This window comes from Pocillopora verrucosa, chromosome 12 (genome assembly GCF_036669915.1).
Source record: "Pocillopora verrucosa isolate sample1 chromosome 12, ASM3666991v2, whole genome shotgun sequence".
Classification (NCBI taxonomy): Eukaryota; Metazoa; Cnidaria; class Anthozoa; order Scleractinia; family Pocilloporidae; genus Pocillopora; species Pocillopora verrucosa.
The window spans coordinates 6,298,071-6,317,392 of record NC_089323.1 but is presented as its reverse complement, the minus strand read 5'-3'; the positions used below and the strand labels follow the sequence as shown (position 1 = coordinate 6,317,392).

The 19,322-nt window shown below is 38.8% G+C and overlaps 2 protein-coding genes and 1 long non-coding RNA gene across 4 annotated transcripts; 2 read left to right on the top strand and 1 right to left on the bottom strand.

Moving 5' to 3' along the window:
• Positions 1–245: 245 nt before the first annotated feature.
• On the top strand, positions 246–3,863 carry LOC131789061 (methyltransferase-like protein 27). Its single transcript, XM_059106129.2, has 4 exons — positions 246–381; positions 2,263–2,391; positions 2,971–3,352; positions 3,472–3,863. The coding sequence occupies exons 2-4, from the start codon at positions 2,290–2,292 to the stop codon at positions 3,663–3,665; spliced, it is 678 nt and encodes a 225-aa protein (XP_058962112.1). The 5' UTR covers positions 246–381; positions 2,263–2,289; the 3' UTR covers positions 3,666–3,863.
• A 3,277-nt stretch (positions 3,864–7,140) lies between these two features.
• Positions 7,141–15,734, bottom strand: LOC131789064 (uncharacterized). Its single transcript, XR_010715847.1, has 4 exons — positions 15,422–15,734; positions 14,442–14,481; positions 11,451–11,482; positions 7,141–7,390 (listed from the first exon to the last, which is right to left on the bottom strand). It is a non-coding gene; the product is annotated as an uncharacterized lncRNA (long non-coding RNA).
• LOC131789062 (methyltransferase-like protein 27) lies at positions 8,016–19,142 on the top strand. Of its 2 annotated transcripts, none has more exons than XM_059106132.2 (4): positions 8,016–8,267; positions 17,610–17,738; positions 18,286–18,664; positions 18,782–19,142. In XM_059106132.2, exons 2-4 carry the CDS (start codon positions 17,637–17,639, stop codon positions 18,973–18,975), a joined length of 675 nt encoding a protein of 224 aa, XP_058962115.1. In that variant the 5' UTR covers positions 8,016–8,267; positions 17,610–17,636; the 3' UTR covers positions 18,976–19,142. The 2 variants fall into 2 exon arrangements, with proteins under 2 accessions (XP_058962115.1, XP_058962113.1); XM_059106130.2 differs by lacking the exon at positions 8,016–8,267 and adding an exon at positions 16,072–16,193 and having other exon boundaries at positions 18,782–19,141.
• The last annotated feature ends 180 nt before the right edge of the window (positions 19,143–19,322 follow it).

Genomic DNA, 19,322 nt, shown 5'->3' with positions numbered 1-19,322 from the left:
GAGATCACTGCAACACCGCGGTGTGATTAACCCTCTCAGAAGCGACCTTTACGTAGAAGAAGCCGAAATCAAATGCTTTATACAATCGAATAGGGTCCGAAAGCTTATACAAGTTAAAACTATACGTTCATTGAACTTAGCTTATGTTTTTAAGAAACAGGAAATCGACTGCGGTAACTTTCGGCCGCAACTTTCGAATACTTTCCGAACCTTCGCCCGAAGTCCTTGTTTTGAATATTTAATGACGTCATACGTCACGTCCTTCTTTCGGTCTCGACCTATAGTCACGAGACGATACCTTAGCGTATTTCGGAAAAGTGTTGGGTTGCGTGGTTAACAAAGATAGTGGCCTTTCGTTGGACCAGTTTGGAAATAAGACGGGTAAACTATTTTTTTTTTACTTTTGCTTTTGCTGAGGCAACCTGATATATTTCCATTTCGTAAATTATTCATTTCCGATTTGCGTACTACAGCGTTTTGGTTCTAGTTACAGATTGAACTTACAGATTTGACTTCGCAAATTACAGCAAGAATCAAGCGCTACTGCTGCTGTAGCCAGTATGTATTACAGAATATAGTCGGCGAAAAAACAAGTCGACATGTAGCACCATGTAGCTACTATTCAGGAATATTCTAGAAACGAGAATTGTAGTTCGCTGCCATACACCGCTGTTGCGCAATGGCGTAACACTAAGGTACAAGGAACAAAAGATGCCCGCAATACAGGCTTCTCATTAGAGCGAGTAAACTTTGCAAGCTCGCGATTGTTTCTCCAGCCAGCTATGTTTGATTTTAGAGTTAGAGATGAAGGTAAAATTACGCATCAAAATTAATTTATACGTTTGCCCTCTGGCAGACATTTCAGTACCTGTAGAACAAAGACTTAGATTGTATTTTATTCTTCTGGTTATTTTCTCATACCGCGCACGCAAGAGTTAACTTTTACCATTGCCTCGTGCTCTAGACAGAAAAACGATAACGTTCTGGTCAATTTTTTCTTATTTTTTAACTTTTTCGAGAGAGAAAGGTCCTTACTATAATTGAAACTAACAGGAAACGCCCGGAGTTGTTATAACCTGTCTACAGTGCAGTGCGTGACCAAAACAACTTGTGACTGTCGGCTTTAGGCGTCACGCTCTACTTCTTGTCAAATACGGTGACAATTTGAATCATATATGAAATAAACTGGAATAACCCAATGCACCAACTCAGAACGTGACATGGCCCCTTTAAAAAATATTTCACGCCTTCCCGTGGAATTACGTTAGCATCAGGCACACTCTTGTGAGCCGCCAGCGGATGATAAGGGAAATGAAACGGGAAAAATAATTATTTCATTTGACAAGAGAGAACTCTTTCCTAGTACAGGAGCCAAATTTAAAAAAAGAGGGGACTGGCGAACCTTAGAGCCCGCAGAAGGGCGAAGAGAAATGACATCATTGCTAGGCCATACGCTTTGGCAAATAAAGAGAGTACCTGGAATCGACATTGAGTTTGTTAACTAACATTATGATGGCACGTTGAAGAGGTTCGCCTGGCAGCGTGAAAGTTTCGGATTATTTAAGCGTTTCACGGGAAAATTAAGTCATTGTAGGTCGGTCAGTCTTATGTTTGACCATTTTCTTTTTTGTACGTGTTGTAATTTTTATTCTCCATCTCCCTGTAAATATCATTACAATCATGATTTATTCCTTTGTGATTAATAGTATAGCCTGGTTAGTTTACCTTTTCCATAAGGTATTGTGCTGCTGCATTAGATAAGGAATACGTTTCCACATAGTTTTCTAACCACATTTGAAGTCTTTCTTTTTTTTCCAGTGGTTTTATCTTATCTGGCGTAGCACAGGTTCTCTGTTTATAAACTTAGTTTCATTGTCTACTTATTAAGACTGTATCAAAATGCGTATACGTAGACCCCCCGGCCCCCGTGGAAATGTTGCACAAAGACCCCTACATCTGCTGGTTTGAATTCCTGGGAGGGGTTGGGTGGGGGGTGCGTTCTTACTCATGAAACAAATTGGCTTAGCTTCCAGATATCATTAGATGTAACTTCTTACCATAAAAATCCTTTCCACACATTATCCAACTAACATGAGAATACTCAGGCTTAAAAAGTACAAGTTGTTATCTTGATTTAACACCAAAATCTCGTTATTAGTTTACAGGGAAATGTGTCGCAGCTAGAGGGGAGAGTTAACAATCAGATCTTGGGATTCAAAGGGTTACGAGGCTCTCACATTTTATTATTTCTACCTTTTTTAGGTGCTGATTATAAGCTAATCCCTCATAATGAAACCCGTTACAAACAGAGGAATCGTTGAACTGAATCCATCATCCACCGAAGAGGAAGCGAAAAAACTTTATGATTCTTGGGCAGAAAATTATGAAGTGGTTAGTTGGGAAATTGCTGCAAAAACAGCGTGCGAGGAGACCCTCGTCATTAGCGGTGCAGGACGCGCTTTTCTCCGCCTGCAAGAAGATTTGAGACGAGTCGGAGAGAGGTTTGCCAAGGGGGTTAGAGTGCTAAACCTCTTGCAGACTCAGTTCTCGCCGGCTTGCATAGCTCAAGGCTTCATTCTTTTCCGTGGGCGAAGAAACGTTGACCCTAAACATTAGTATGCATATTCTCCATACTGTTCTCTATACATTTCTCAAGGTGCTGAAAAGGAGAATTTGTTTAACAGTCAAGAGTTCTTTAGTTGTTGATCATTTCGCTTATTCTTATGACCTTTATGTTTGATATAGGGGTGATATTGTAAGGAGAAATTAGATGCCAGTCACTCTTAGGGGTTAAAAGTTTAGTGAGGGTCGATGTCGTCTCTCAGTTCAGGTATGAACGAGCGTGGGATTAGGAAAATAATAGAATGCTCCAATACCAGGGTGCATGTGTCTCGAAGCATGTTTCCTCATACAAAAAGATGATGATATGAGTGTTTCTTATATCTTTTTTTATGCATTGATTTTATCCAGGATTTAGTTGAAAATCATGGCTATAAAGCACCACAATTGTGCGTGGAAGCTTTCAACAAAGCCATACAGTCTGAAGAGATCTTCCCTGGTGCAGACAAGAACATGAAGATCCTTGATGCTGGAGCTGGTACAGGTATGATTGGTGAGATGCTGGTTAAACAAGGCTATACAAATATTGATGCCCTAGATATTTCGCAGAATATGTTAAACGAAGCTAAAAAGAAGAATGTTTACAAGCGACTCATCTGTGCACCTTTGAGTGATGTTCGCATAGAGCAGATACAGACCGCTGAATATGATGTGACATTGTGCGGAGGCACCATTGTTTATGGTCAAGCCAAGCCTGTGGCACTAGATGAGTGTATACGTCATGTAAGACCAGGTCAGTGCAGTACAGTCTGTTTTGTTATTATAAGTACCCTAAAAAGTGTATTGGCGTGACGTTTTCTCGCGGTAACACAGTCACACAACATCTCAGTTACTTTTTTTTTCACATTCAAGGTGGTCTGTTCATCTTCACTCTCCGAGCAGACTCTTTCGACCCAAAGTATGGTTACTGTACCAAGTTTGATGAGTTGGAGAAGGCGGGAAAATGGAGACTTGTGAACAGGGAACTGCGAGAGCTGTACACCGACCCACATGAAGAACGCTTCAGGGATTGTTACTTGATCACTTACAAAGTGATCCAAAACTGACTTCCAATGCATTAAAAATAGAGCTTGTTGCTATTATAGTTGTCAAGCTCAGAAAATGATTGATTTGAAGGAGAAGTGTGCTCCAGAAACCATTTAATTTTCATTTCCTCTATAAGGCCGGTCGTACTTGATGAAATTTAATTTGAGAAACGTCGATAAATTAAAAGTTGATAAATAAAAACAATTATTATGCGATAAGGTAGTCCTCAGGTAAATCTAAGCGTCCTGATTGGTTCTTTCTTGGTCCCTATTTTTCCATACAGACCTTTTCCCCGGAAACGGTCATAAGCCGCGTACTTTTGGTCGCGAAAACCGGCTAATTAAAAAAACAAAAACAAGAAACAGGATGGTCCTAGTGCCATATAATAAACTACATTCTAACTCCGCTTGCTTGAGCCATACTGGGTAATATTGGCCCGCTGTTGTTTTTGTAAGCCACGAGCTCTGGCCAACATTCCTCAGTGAGGTCATTTCGCTCGGTTAGTAAGAAGTTATAATTTATTTGTAACATTTGTACCATAACGTATGCCAGTTATGTTTATTTTTCATCCGGAAAAAAGTGGCTCTGAACTTGAAATAACTGCAATTACCTAAATTGTCGAGTGCTCAAAACAAACTGATAAAAAATCATGTATGAAGAAAAACCAACCGAGTGAAATCAAATACAGTAAAATAGTTCTCATGATCTTTTGTTTTTTTGCGTGAGGTTTCGTTAAAACAGCTGTTAAGTTCAGACGTTGACAAACTTATCCTTTTTTATCGTCCAAAATTTTGAAAACTTTTTTTTTCAATCGTGTGGGTTTTCTGACAAGCATTCACCCAGTGCCGAAAGGATGTGAGGGAGGACTTGTGACGAAAAAAAATTGATCACCAATTATAGGTAATAAAACGTTGATAACACTTATCGTATTCTTAGTTCCATTTTAAGATAAGATTGTTGAAACACTGAGGTTTCTGAAAAAAAGCCAGTCACGGCAAGAACTGTCAGTGAGTATTGCTGAAATGTTCACGTGGTGGTTTCGCTTTACTTTGCATTGCAATTGGTCTAAAACACAGTCACCATTTTTTTAAACGGATCAGATGCAAACTTAAACCAAGTGTGGCTTTGTCTCTTTTTTATTCCCACGCTTCACTCCGCTTGCTAGTTTTTACTTTGAATTGTCATTGGCTCGTTGAGATATTTCCTTTCTTCTGATTGGCTGTTGTAATTACATTGTACATTATTTTCTGGTTCTGCGACACTCAATCAGAATGCGCTGCAAGAGCAAGGGTTTCACTGAATGGGGGGATTGTGGCTGGTCTCCTGCGGCCACAGGACCTTTTAATTTCGTCTTTTAAGCCTTCAGGCACCCTTTTTTGATGCCCAGAATTCTGGAAATGACATTTCCAAGATTCTAGATAATTACTATTATTATTTATTGATCTTCTATTTTGGGGGGGGAGGGGGGGTAGGGAACACGTTCTAACCCCCCTTTTAGGAAAAAGGAGCCTTACAACCTCTTCCTCGACCTTTTCTGGACGCAGTGCCTGTTACATCATCGACAGCTGCTCATGGGAAATGTTTTTCAAAACACCTGAGTAATTATGTGATAACTCACCAGAGGACCTTTTTTGACAAATTTTTCTCATTTTAGGCATCGGAAACCCCAAGGGGTCTTCCTTAGTGGTTCGATACCAGCATGATATAAATTATTTGAGAGCCATGGCCAGAAACACAGTTGAAGGATATGATTTGTTTGTGAAAATTCTTATTTTATACAAATTCTCTGTTTTCTTTTTCCATTTCATGTACGTGTAACTTAACCCCTAACCCGTCAGTCATGTACCGTGTTAACTTAACGTTCTGTGGGACAGCAATGTTTTCGTGTTTGGCGAGGACAATTTTTTAGCCGTTCTGGATGACATAAAGGTTAAATGGGAACAATTTTTTTCCAATTTGATTTTCAAGCCCGGCACAAAATTGAGGAAACCAATAATATTTCCAACCAATGTTACATGATGAGTTACAGCACACTACTTACTACAGAAATTTGACTGAATTCTTTTTAAGTAATTCTTCGTTCAATTTAGCTTGCAGTACTGACTACATTGTGAATATCTGAGATTTGGACTAGAAAGAGTGTCACCTATATAGAGGTGTTCCTTGAATAATAGTGACAGATATAATGGGACCTCCAATCAGGGGACACCCTCGTTGATGTGAAAAGTGTCCCCTGAATAGAGATGTCCCTTCAATGAAGATAACAGATACAATGGGACCTCTAATCACGGGACACCCAGATGAATGTAGAAAGTATCCCCTGAACAGAGGTTTCCTGTCAATGAAGGTAACAGTATATCGGTCGTATCTCCAGGTAGGACCAAGGTTCTTTTGCCTTGAATGAAAAGGTTCAAAGGTTGGATTTAGAAAGCGCCGTTGAGTATCTTTCCTCAAAGTACCTCCTCAACTTAAGTTCTTCTTTGTAGGAGGATCTCGTTAGGTATCCTGAGAAACACTGACGACCAGATTGTGGCGACTATTAAAGAACGATGGGATCAATGTGCGAAGCAACTGGCTTACATAGAACAGGAGATTATGAACGAGAGCACATGATATTCACAAGACGGAGGAGGGTGCAATCTGATGCCGAATCCTTATTTACGGTTTTTAGACACCCCTGATGCAAAAGATTTAGGGGCCCCTGTTCCCTCAGGGGGCAGGGTACTTCCCATGAGAGACTCTGAGGGAGTGTTTCTAGTACTGCATGAGTGAACTTTGTTTAAACGTGTTAAACTTAGGGCTGATTACTTTAAAAAAAGGAAAGTGTAGTAAATCGCGAGGTTAATGACAAATGCATCCTTTTTTTTTCCCTTCCTTTTCCTGACGAGATGTAATAAAGAATTGGAGAAAGGTGTGTGAAATTGAAGAGAAATTCTTTTTCGTTAAGAGTAGCATGCGAAAAAATGTCAATTTTTCTTTTTGCTTTTTCCAGCCGGGCGAAGGCAAGTGCGAGATGATAATTTTTGCCCATAAGCAAGCCAAAATTAGACCTCCAAGGGCGCCAAGGGTCTTGCACAGTAACGCAAATAATTACCAATAATTTTGTTTCAGCGTACACCGGAGCTTAAAAAACACTAACAACGCAAACTGAAGGATTCGGGATCATTACGACACCGCAGTGTGGAATTTTATGTACCTGAATACCACATTAACCCTTAAAATCTTAGAATCGATCTTTGTGTACCTTCTCTAGTTGCGATATCGATATGTTGGTATCAGCTAGAGGGTGTTGTTCTTTACCCATCGCCCGTTACTCGAGAAAGAGTTCAGCCTCATAACCATTTATCTATTAAGACAAACAGGAAGATTTAAGCTTTCTCGCTTTTCGTCATAAATTTTCTCAGGAGAAAACAAACGAGACTTAAGGCAAAAGAGCCTGTTTGGCCCTCATTGCCTTATGGATGAGTAGCATCAATTTACGGCGATATGGTTTAAAATTATGTGGACTGCGCGACGTTAGACGTTTGTTTGTTACATTGGTGGGAGTGTGCACTATTTGTGTTTTTTAGACTTCTCACTAGCTGTTTATTAAAATATCATCAAATGCATATTTTAATCAAGCTCGTTGTGTGACAATTCCCCGAGTTGATTTGCTGCCCAACGGTGACATTTTTGACCGCATAGCCTCGCTTGCGACGCTGATGGCATCACCTTCATTTATTCAATTAGAGTAGCAGTTTCCTCTCTGAAAATCAACAGTTTAAATCAGAAACCTAGTTTCAGCGTGAGAGCGTACGATTGAATTCGTTTGCGTAAGTCTCGCCCGATGCGTGAGAGCTGTGTGTGCGGTTCAATGCAAAGCGGCGAAGTGTTAGATTTCAACTCAATCTTTTCCGCAAATAATTAGACCTTGAATTTTTCCAACTTCTTTGGAATAGAACGAACAAAATCTTGTCGTTTTCATTTTCCGAATTCAGATAGAACTTGGTATGTCGTATCCACGTCGTCGACATAGCTAAACGTTTCGTCTATGGGCACAATATTCCATAATTAGTCGACTGGCGGATCCGTTCCAGACAAAACGATGGAAACCTCCTACACGAAATGTTTAACATAAGTAAGTCATGTATGGAGAATTATTATGTCCCCAATACATATTAAATACATATAATGTCCTATATTTTACATCTATCACATAAACTGCGGTGTTATACAGCGATTTCCGGCCCTGAGAAAAGCCGTAACAATACACGTGAAAAAAATATTGTATTTTCTCACGTGTGTCGATATAGCCAATCAGCTGCTGACACTTCACTCGCCTTTGGCGTCACACGGTCAGGTTGATGAATGAACGGCAAAGCCTTCACGATTCTTAAAACAAGATGTTTGTCGGAGCTTTCTCGAATCATGGCGGCTAAAACACTCGAAATCCGTATCGCTGACGGACAGTGAGGTTCAAATTTTCCTTTAAGAGGAAGAAAACCAATATTCTGAGAGAAAAACCGAAAGTTACGTATTCAGTGGCCTTGGTGTTGGCATTTCTCTCGGCTGAGAATGAAAATCGACAACTGGAAGATTTGCCACTGGCCGATTTTGGCCGTTTACCTGAAAGACTTTTGTCGGTAAGAACAATATCAATAAATGAAAATTTTGTAAATTGAAAATTACAACCATTTTTGGTTTTTGTAATCATGATTCGAAGCGTTTTTCCATCTTAAGGGTTAGCGCCAACGCACTCTACGATTTTGATTCGGGGATCGTCGATTCATTTATTTTCATTCATTAATGAAGTCGGCTTTTCTTCTCAGTAAAGGGCTGTTGTGTTTATATGATAAACAAAAAAAATACATGGTTGCTTGTAGATATGGAATTTCTCTTCTTATGTTCAACTCGACATCTCGTTTGCTGCGCTCACTCGTGAGCTATCGAGTTAAACACTCGAAGAGAAATTTCATATCTACGTGTGCCCATGTATTATTCTTTATATAATATCCTACACACACATTCAGTGCAAAAGAAGACTAGATACAACCATACACAGCTATACGGCGCAATACAGAGCTATAAACAGCTATACAAAACTATACACAGCTAAACAGAGCTATACAGGGCTATAGAAGGCTATACAGAGCTATAAAGAGCTATACAGAGCTATGCACAACTATACACAGCTATACGCAACTATACACAGCTATACGCACCCATACAGAGATATACACAGTTATAAACGGCTATACAGGGCTATATAGAGCTATACAGAGCTATACACAGCCATAAAGAGATACACACAGCTATACATGGCAGTTCACAGCTAGACAGAGCAAAACACAGCTACACAAGGCTATACACAGCTATACAGGGCTACACAAAGCAATACAAACTACACAAAGATACACAGAGCTATACACAACTATACAGGGCAATACATAGCCATACCTGGCTATACAAAGCTAAACAGAGCTATACACAGCTAAACAGAGCTATACACACCTATACAGGACTATACATTGCTATGCAGGGCTATACACAGCTATATGCAGCTAAACAGGGCTATGCACACCTATACAGGGCTATACGCGACTATACAGAGATATACACAGCTATACAGGGCTATACACAGCTATACAGGGCTATACCTGTACAGAACGTTTACACAGCAATACAAAGCTATATACAGATGAATAGAGCTATACATACTTATACAGGGCTATACATGACTATAAATACCTAAACAGGGCTATACATAGTTACAAAGGGCTATAGACACCAATACAGGGCTATACATCCTGGAAATATTGTTCAAGCTCGAACTGACCTGGGAAAAACCCCCAAACGAAAGAAGCGAGATATGACGACCGTCGGTCCATATAAGAGGAAAAAGGGGTCAAAGTTCATTAATAGGTCAAAATGCGGAGGTGGATTGTGGACCCCGGAGAAACATTGAAACGCTTTGTTTGATGGTTTACCAGGACGCGTTGTTAAGTCAGGGGCTTTCCATAAGTTAAAATACTTTACATGATTTGTGTGATTTTGTGACTAAATCTCCTGCTGTTATGGACATGTCTTTAAACATAGCTGCGAAGTCTACAGCACAGATAAGAGGCATTTATTTGTAAATACTCATAAGATAGGGCTACTCTATCCTGTTCAGTGAAATTTTTGAAGGCCTCTCTTCTGTTACTTTTTAAATCCGCTCTTAATGCTAAAAGAATGTTCTTCTAAAAGTTCAAAAAGTTACCCTTCTCAGATCTCTTGTCTAATCAGACTTTTGAACCCACTCTTAATGGATTAAAAAAGCACAAAAAGATGGCTAGTGATTCATGATTTCTAATCCACACTGTATTCATCCACAGAGAAATTATTAAGAAAATACAGCTCTGAGTAAAAATTGAGTGATTACATAGATTTTGTAGGACTATTTTTGTTCTTTTGTATTATGCCACTATGACAAAAGGTTCACGCTGCGCATTTCATGTTTATGTTGTGTATGTTATGTTTATGTATAACTAATCGTATGCGAACTCGTTCATGTTGGATTGCTTCGGAATAAGTACAACTTGTTGCATGCTTAATCGACCACAATAGTTTTCTGAATTACTCGTATATCCATGATAGTTCTGCATTCCCTCATTGACGGCATTCTCTCTTTTACTTGTTGAAAAATTGTGTTATCAGAGAAATAAACACGTGAAAAAGGCAATAATAAAAAGATATAATGACTCGAAAGAACAAGTTACCTGCTACAGGAAGACTTAAGAAGAGAGTCTGCATTTACTTCTATTGCTGCTATTTGAATTAACAACTAAGTAGTGGATAACACTTTTCGTTTAGCTCTGCAGGTTTTCTACGATCGCTTGAGCACTTAAGTAATATTTACGGCCTATTCCGGATAAGAATTCATTAAATTTTTACTGTGTATAGCTCTGCATAGCTGTGTATAGCCCTTTATAGGTGTGTATAGCTCTGTGTAGCCCTGTATAGCTCTGTATAGCTGTGTATAGCCCTCTATAGCCCTGTATAGGTGTGCATAGCTCTGTTTAGCTGCGTGTAGCTCTGTATAGCTGTGTATGGTTGTATGTGTCTAGGATATTATATGTATTTAGTATAGAACATCATATGTATGTAAAGTATAGGACATAATATGTATTGGGGACATAATAATTCCCAATACATGACCTACGTACCTTTTTTAGCCGAAACCGCCAGACCATTATACCGCGGTTCTTAACCTACCGGAAGAGAAGCCCAGCGAGAGGTACGCCCGAGGAGCACTAGTAACGAGTTATCGGAAATTGTCGGCTATTGCAATATGGCGGACTATTCCAGTAACACCATTTGCGATTTACCAACAGTCAAACGATTGATTGCACCGGACATGAACATGATAGCATGCTTTACATGTGAAGAATACATTGTTGAGTTTAAATCAAGGAAATTTCGCTAAATTTTGTTTCCTGTTTTCTGTTTCCTTCACCCTCGGTCGACCTTAAGTTTCTTGTTCTGCAGATTTTTTAGCTCAATACTGTAGCCGCTAAGACCTGCGCTTGCAAAGGTAAACGAAATTTATGAATAATATTGCCACTATAATGCCTTTGTCATAGTGCTGCTGGTTGGTGGAAAGATTCTCACGATGAAATTTCAATTGTCTTGTACCTCTAGCTGGTGTCCGAGCGGATTTGGACCCCCCAACAAAACTGAGTGAAAACATCATTCTGAACGTTCTAGTAAAAATGGATGATACTTTACGTTCCAGTGCGTACTAAAGTATGTTTTTAATTCAAAACATGCGTATCGTTAATACTTACGAACTGGCATCCCCACGGATGTTTCTTTTGACCTAGGGAAAATGGGCAAGAATTTAGTTTAATTTCTGGGTCGTTTTTTAATCTTTTCCGCGATAGTCGAACACCGCTAGATTCAATAAGAGAAAAACTTGTGACACTAATTTATTTTGTCATTGTTGAATGTCCGAGTGTTGGGACGACGTGGTACAGTGCGAGTTGTGCGAGGAAAGGTTACACATGAGCTACGAGGGATTTAAGACTGCTCCGGAGGTCGAGTGGCTCTGCATTGTCTGCAGATTGCCAGGCTCTACACGTCTTCGTAATTGTTAAGGTGTTATTTCGGATCCCTCAACAGTTAATAATCGTTAAAATTCGAAAATAAGATTGAGTTCGATTTGATAGTCTCCACTTTTGTTAAGACGTTGACATTAATGTTGATTTGCATCTGAAAATAAGCTGAGAGTTCCAATAGTTCAGAATAGAAACATTTTTACTTATCATAGGCTTTACGAACGACTTGTAATACGAGTAGTTTCTTCGTTCTTGTTCAAAAACTGTTTAATGTTATTATTTTAGAAAATCAGACTGAGTTATTTTTGTGACTGGACGCAGTAGTCTCCATTATTATTATGACGTTTCGTACCAATGTTGATTCGCATCAGAAGAAGCAAAGATTCATTGCAACAATTTCAATAGTTCGAATGCAGTAGTTTGTTCACATCTAATTCCTGCGTATACTGTACGACTCGCTATAATGAATGCGGTAGAATTGGAACGAAATGGCTGTTTTTTTTTACTTGTATTGAGGAAATGTTGTGTTGTGATTGAAAAGAACATCGACAAAAAAGGTACAGAGGTACAGCTTACATATTTAATCGACTTTGCCCGATTTTTATCACAGTTTGCTTTCAATTTTACTTTTTGGCATTTCATTTAGTCTCGCACTACTTTAGAATCCCTTTTTTTTATGAAAATCTTCTTCTTTCTTGGTCATGTACCCCTAGCCAGTAGGATATTAGGTGGCTTTGAAAATTCTACAGGCTAGAGCTACCGTTTCGTGCATTTAAGGTGAATTTAGCTCATTTCATTTAGTTCTTGATTTATGGAAAAACCTTTCTACATTCATCTTAGTCTTACACTGTTGTGGAGTCACTCCATAGCTATATTTTCATGCTTTGCATTCTTGTTCATCTGGCTTGTGGGATCTTGGATTACTCAGAAAACATTACCAGCCAGAGGAGCAGCTTATGTATGTAAAGTAAGCTTGACATCATTAACACTGTTATGTTTTAAATGAATTTCAAGTTAATAAAATTTAAACTAGCCTGATTAGTATTTTCTTCAGTTGTGGATTTATTTCAATGCAAATATAACCAGTTTTAGAGGAATTTGACTCGAAATTCATTTTAGACTTGAGCATGTCAACCAGATTTACTGAAGTTTGTCATGTAATACACTGCCTAAGTATGAGTGGAATTTCTTAGAAAGGAACAGTCTCTATTAATTTATTAATGGAGATTATTGATAAGAAGTATTGGTTGAAAGGACCAACCATTGTCTGAAATACCAAAATCAAGTCATCATCAGGTAGTCATAGGATAACACGATTTTAATTCACCAAATTGACATTTCCCATTTGTATTTTCAATAATATTCAACAGCATGTATGACTGTATGAGATCCTTACAGCAAGTTATTCTTGAATATAGAATGGTCATCCACTATATATGTACAGATTTATACCATTATATAAATGAGATTAATCTGTGCCTGTGTTATTTAATGCGTTTTTTAATTGAAATTGCTATTATTAAAAAGAAATCAAATCTTTCCTAGTTGAATACCAACCAGAAATCCTTTGCTTATTACCAAATAATACCTGCTTTATAGAAAGATCTTGACATTATTGACAGACGCTTGCATAATATGATACTGAACGATAGTCTGTTGAAGCGTTTTCGGTTTTTAGATGAATTTTCGTCTTTGACATTGCGATTTACCATAACTTGATCTTGCATCGTTGTAATATGATGCGCTCCGCAATCAAACAAATCACTACGAGCGATGCGAAATGAAACAATTTACATTTTGGTGTGTAAACACCGAAGCGGGCGCAGATTGCAATAAATAAAAAAAACATCATTCAAAGTCTTAAACAGTATATTTTCCTTCTGATCCTCATCGAAGGTGATCGAGGTAGGTTCGAAGTTTCGAAGCAATCTTCACCTGCGATACAAACACCGAATTGTTTACATTCCGCGACGTAAACATCTTAGGGAGGGCTGATTGCAATGAATAAATTGGGAAGCATATCGGTGAGTATCTGTTTCGTTACTCGCTCAATGAAACACGAGTTTCGATGCCTTGAGTAAGTGACATTTTCCTTCCCAGCTGATTCTTCAACAACTCAAATTAAGGAAATCTACTGCTACTGCTCGTTATTTCATAAATTCGCGAAGCGACGCGACATGCGTGAGTGTAATATGATAGCTTTTTTCTTTATGTAAATTTTCCGTTGTCTACTCGCCGCTTTTTCAAACCTATAAGTTCTTTGTTTCACACAACAATGTAATACAAAGGAAACTTGTCAACGTATACGCGAACGGTACTGCAGTTTCAGCTCATTCGTCATTTGATGCTCGTAGCTTGTGAGCTGTGCTATCAAATAGGCAGTGGTAGGTACATGACCAAGGAACGAGAAGATACCCTTGGAGAAAATTATTTTAATGTAGCATAAGACTAAAATGGGATGCCAAAAAGTAAAATGCAAAGCAGACTGTCATAAAAATTGGGCAAAGTCAATTAAATATGCGAGCTGTACTTCAAGTATTTTCTAGGCATCCTAAGATCCTACTAGCTAGAGGTTACAGACTAAATAAGAGAGAACAGAATGTAAATGTATTCATGATAAAAGTGATTCTAAGGGGTATAAGACTAATTTGGAGTGCAGAAAAGTAAAATGAGCAAACCACAGTAAAAATTGGCAAAGCTGACTACATATGCAAGTTTTACCTCTAGCTGGTAGTCTTTTCTAAGCCTCCTGAGATCTTACCTGCAAGAGGTACAAGACCAAATAAAAGGAAAAAAAATTAAAATGTATTCTATATACATTTATATAGTATAGTATTTATATACATCCAAAGAGTGTAAGACTACAACTTGGAATACAGAAAAGTAAAATGTGTAGTAAGCCGTAATAAAAATTGGGCAAATTCCACAAAGTATGCAAGCTGTACTTCTAGCTGGTAGTATATCTATAAGCCCCCTAAGATCCTGCCAGCTAAAGATACAAGACCAAATAAAATAAATAAAATTATATTTATTCTTGAAAAAAGTGATTCAAAGGAATGTAAGACTAATTTGGAGTGCAGAAAAGTAAAATGTGAAGCAAACTGTATTAGAAATTGGGCAAAGTCAACTAAACATTCAAGCTGTATCTCTAGCTGGTAGTATTTTCTAAGCCTCTTAGATCCTACCAGCTCGGGGTACAAGGCCAAATTAAAAAATAAATGTAAGTGTACTCTTGTAAAAAGTGATTCCAAGGAGTGTAAGACTACAACTTGGTGTGCAGAAAAGTAAAATGTGGAGCAAACCCTCATAAAAATTGGGCAAAGTCCACTAAGTATGCAAGCTGTACCTCTAGCTAGTAGTATTTTATAAGCTCCCTAAGATCCTGCCAGCTAGAGGTTCAAGATCAAATAAAATAAATAAATGTATATACGTATTCTTGAAAAAAAAAAAGTGATTAGAAGTAGCGTAAGACTAACCTGGAGTGCAAAAAAAGTAAAATGCGAAGCAAGGCGTTGTAACAATTGGGCAAAGTTGACTAAATATGTAAGCTGTACCTTTAGCCGGTAGTATTTTCTAAGCCTCCTAAGATCCTACCGGCTAGAGTTACAAAACAATAGAAATTTCATCTTGAGGATCTTTCCAACCAGTAGCACTACGGCAAGGGCATTATAGTGGCAATGTTATTCATAAGTTTCGTTTACCTTTGCAAGTGTTGGTCTTAGCGGCGACAGTGTTAAGCTAAAACTCTGCTGACTGAGGAAACTTAAGATCGATGAGGGTGAAGGAAACAGCCATACAAAATTTAGCGAAATTTCCTTGATTTAAACTTAATAATGTATTTTTCACATGTAAAGCATGTTATAAAGTTTGTGTCTGGTTCAATCACGTTGCTCGATTGTTGGTAAATCAGAAATGGTGTCACTGTAGTAGTCCGCCATATTGCAATACCCGACAATTTCCGATAATCACCCGACTCAGAAACTCATAACTAGTGCTCCTCGGGTGTACCTCCAGCCGGTAGGCACAACCCAATTCCACTTCCGAATCTAGTCAAACGTCATTTACTATCGTCCACAAGATGCCCCTAAAGGAGCAAAGGAGTGAGTCACTGCCTTTCACGACGGCAACGACCCAGATATACATCAAACGCTTTCTACAGCTTGTACAATATAAAATTATATGTTCATTGAACTTAGCTTATGTTTTTAAGAACTTGGGTTATGTTTTTAAGAAAACATAAATGTGAAAGAGGAAATCGACTGCAGCAACTTTCGGCGGCCGTATTGACTACTTTTCGAATAGTCGTCTGACGTCAGTGTTTTGACTATCTAATGACGTCATTACGGCACGTCCCTTTTAGCCGCGACTTACTGTCACAAGGTAATCACCACCTCGGCATATTTCGAGAAAGTGTTGGGTTGTGTGGCTCACAAAGATAGTGGCCTTCGTTGGACCAGTTTGGAAATAAGACAGGTAAACTATTTTCTCTTATGACTTACTTTCGCTGACCGATTTTTTGGCCCGCAGGATTTTCTGCATGGAATTCTCGTTCCATTTCGTAAATTGACTTCCGCAAATTATAAATTTCCATTTTACAAACTACAGAGTCTTAGTTTTAGTTACGGATTGAAGTTGCAGATTTTACCTCGCAAATTACAGCAAGCATCAAGCGCTACTGCCATTGTAGCCAGTATGCATTGCAGAATATAATCGGCGACAAAACGAGTTGACATGTGGCATCATGTAGAAATATTCTAGAAACGAGAAATGTAGTTCGCTGCAATACACAGCTGCACGCTGTTGCGCAATGGCATAACACCAAGGTACAAGGAACAAAAGATGCCTGCAATACAGGCCTCTCATTAGAGCGAGTAAACTTTGCAAGCACGCGATTGTTTATCCGGCCGGCCGGCCGGCCATGTTTGATTTAGAGTTGGAAATAAAGGCAAAATTGTGCATCAAAATACATTTACGCGTTTGCCCTCTGGTAGACATTTCAGTCTCTGTACAACAAAGACAAAGAGAGTATCTGGAATCGACATTGAGTTTGTTTATTAATATTCTGATGGCACATTGAGGAGGTTCTCGTGGCAGCGTGGAAGTTTCGGATTATTTAAGCGTTTCGCGGGAAAATTAAGTCATTCTAGGTCGATCAGTCTTATGTGCCACTTTCTTTTTCAGTACGTGGTGTAATTTTCATTTTCCGTCTCCCTGTAAAATGTCATTACAATCATGATTTTTTTCCTTTGTGATTAATAGTGTAACCTGGTTAGTTTACCCTTTCCTTGGGGTACTGTGCTGCTGCATTAGATGAGGAATACGTTTCCACATATTTTTCTGACCACATTAAAAGAGTGTATTTTTCAATGGTCTTTTATATCTGGCATAGCACAGGTTCTTTTCTTAGAAACCTTCTGCTTCACTGTAATTTTCACTACAAAAATTAATATTGTATCAGGATGCGTAGAAGTAGACCCCTCGGCTAACGGGGAAACGTTTTACAAAGGCCCTTACATCTTTTTTTTGGTTTGATCTATGGGCAAGGGTGGGGTGGGGGGTGCTTTCTTATTCATGAGAAAGATGAAACAAATTGGCTTAACCCCCAGATGTCATAAGGATGTAAATTCCTCCCATAACATCTATACATTATCCAACAAACAGGTAATGTCATCAACATGTAACATCTCCCCATGACATCCATACATTATCTAACAAACAGGTAATGAGTATACTCAAACTTATCAGGTAGAAGTTGTTATCTTGATCTAACACTAAACTCTTGTTGTTAATTTAGAAGGAAATTTGTAGCAGCTAGAGGGGAGAATTAACAATCAGATCTTGGGCCTTTCAAAGAGGCTCTCGCATCTCATTATTTCTACCTTTTTTTAGGTGCTGATTATAAGCTAGATCCTCATAATGAAACCCGTTAAAAACAGAGGAATCGTTGAACTGAACCCATCATCTACCGAAGTGGAAGTGAAAAAACTTTTTGATTCTTGGGCAGAAAATTATGAAGTGGTTAGTAAGGAAATTACTGCAAAAACAGCGTGCGAGGAGACCCTCGTCATTAGCGGTGCAGGACGCGCGTTTCTCCGCCTGCATGAAGATTTGAGACGAGTTGGGGAGAGGTTTGCTGGGGGTTAGAATGCTAAACCTCTTGCAGACTTCTCATCGGCTTGCATAGCTCAAGGCTTCTTTTGTTTCCATGGGCGAAGAAACGTTGACCCTAAACATCAGTTTGCATATTCTCCATAGTGTTCTCTATGCATTTCTTAAGGTGCTGATAAGGAGAATTTGTTTAACAGTCAAGAGTTCTTTAGTTGTTGATCGTTTCCCTTATTCTCACAACCCTTATGTTTGATTCGGGGGTGACATTGTTGGAAAAAATTAGATGTCAGTCACTCTTGGAGGTTAAAGGGTTAGTGGGCATGAGGGTCTGCTTGAGGACTATTGCCAGTGTTATCATAGTTATAAATTTTATTATTATTATGTCGTTACTCAGTTTAGGTCTGAACGAGCGTGGGATGAGGAAAATAATAGAATGCTTTTTATTTATTTTATCCAGGATTTAAAAAATTATGGCTATAAAGCACCGCAGTTGTGTTTGGAAGCTTTCAACAAAGCCATACAGTCTGAAGAGATCTTCTTTGGTGCAGACAAGAACATGAGGATCCTTGATGCTGGAGCTGGTACAGGAATCATTGGTGAGATGCTGGTTAAACAAGGCTATACAAATATTGATGCCCTAGATATTTCGCAGAATATGTTAAACGAAGCTAAAAAGAAGAATGTTTACAAGCGACTCATCTGTGCGCCTTTGAGTGATGTTCGCATAGAGCAGATACAGACCGCTGAATATGATGTGACATTGTGCGCAGGCACCATTGTTTATGGTCAAGTTAAGCCAGTGGCACTGGATGAGTGTATACGCCATGTAAGACCAGGTCAGTGCAGTACAGTCCGTTTTGTTACTATAAGTATCCTAAAAAGTGTATTGGCGTGACGTTTTCTCGCGGTAACACTGTCACACAACATCTCAATTACTTTTTTTCACATTCCAGGTGGTCTGTTCATCTTCACTCTCCGAGCAGACTCTTTCGACCCAAAGTATGGTTACTGTACCAAGTTTGATGAGTTGGAGAAGGCAGGAAAATGGAGACTTGTGAACAGGGAACTGCGAGAGCTGTACACTGTCCCACATGAAGAACGCTTCAGGGATTGTTACTTGATCACTTACAAAGTGATCCAAAACTAACTTCCAATGGATTAAAAATAGAGCTTGTTGCCATAGTTGTCAAACTCAGAAAATGATTGATTTGAAGGAGAAGTATGCTCCAGAAACCATGTAATTTCCATTTCCTCTATTAGGCCGGTCATAGTCGATGAGATGTAATTTAGAAACATCGATAAATGAAAAGTTGATAAATAAAAACAATTATTATACGAAAAGGTAGTCCTGAGGTAAATCTAAGCGACCTGATTCGTTCTCTCTTGGTCTGTATTTTGCCATACAGACCTTTCCCCGGAAACGGTCACAAGCCGGTATTTTTGACCGCGAAAACCGGGTGATTAAAAAGCAAAAGTAAGAAACAGGTTGGTCCT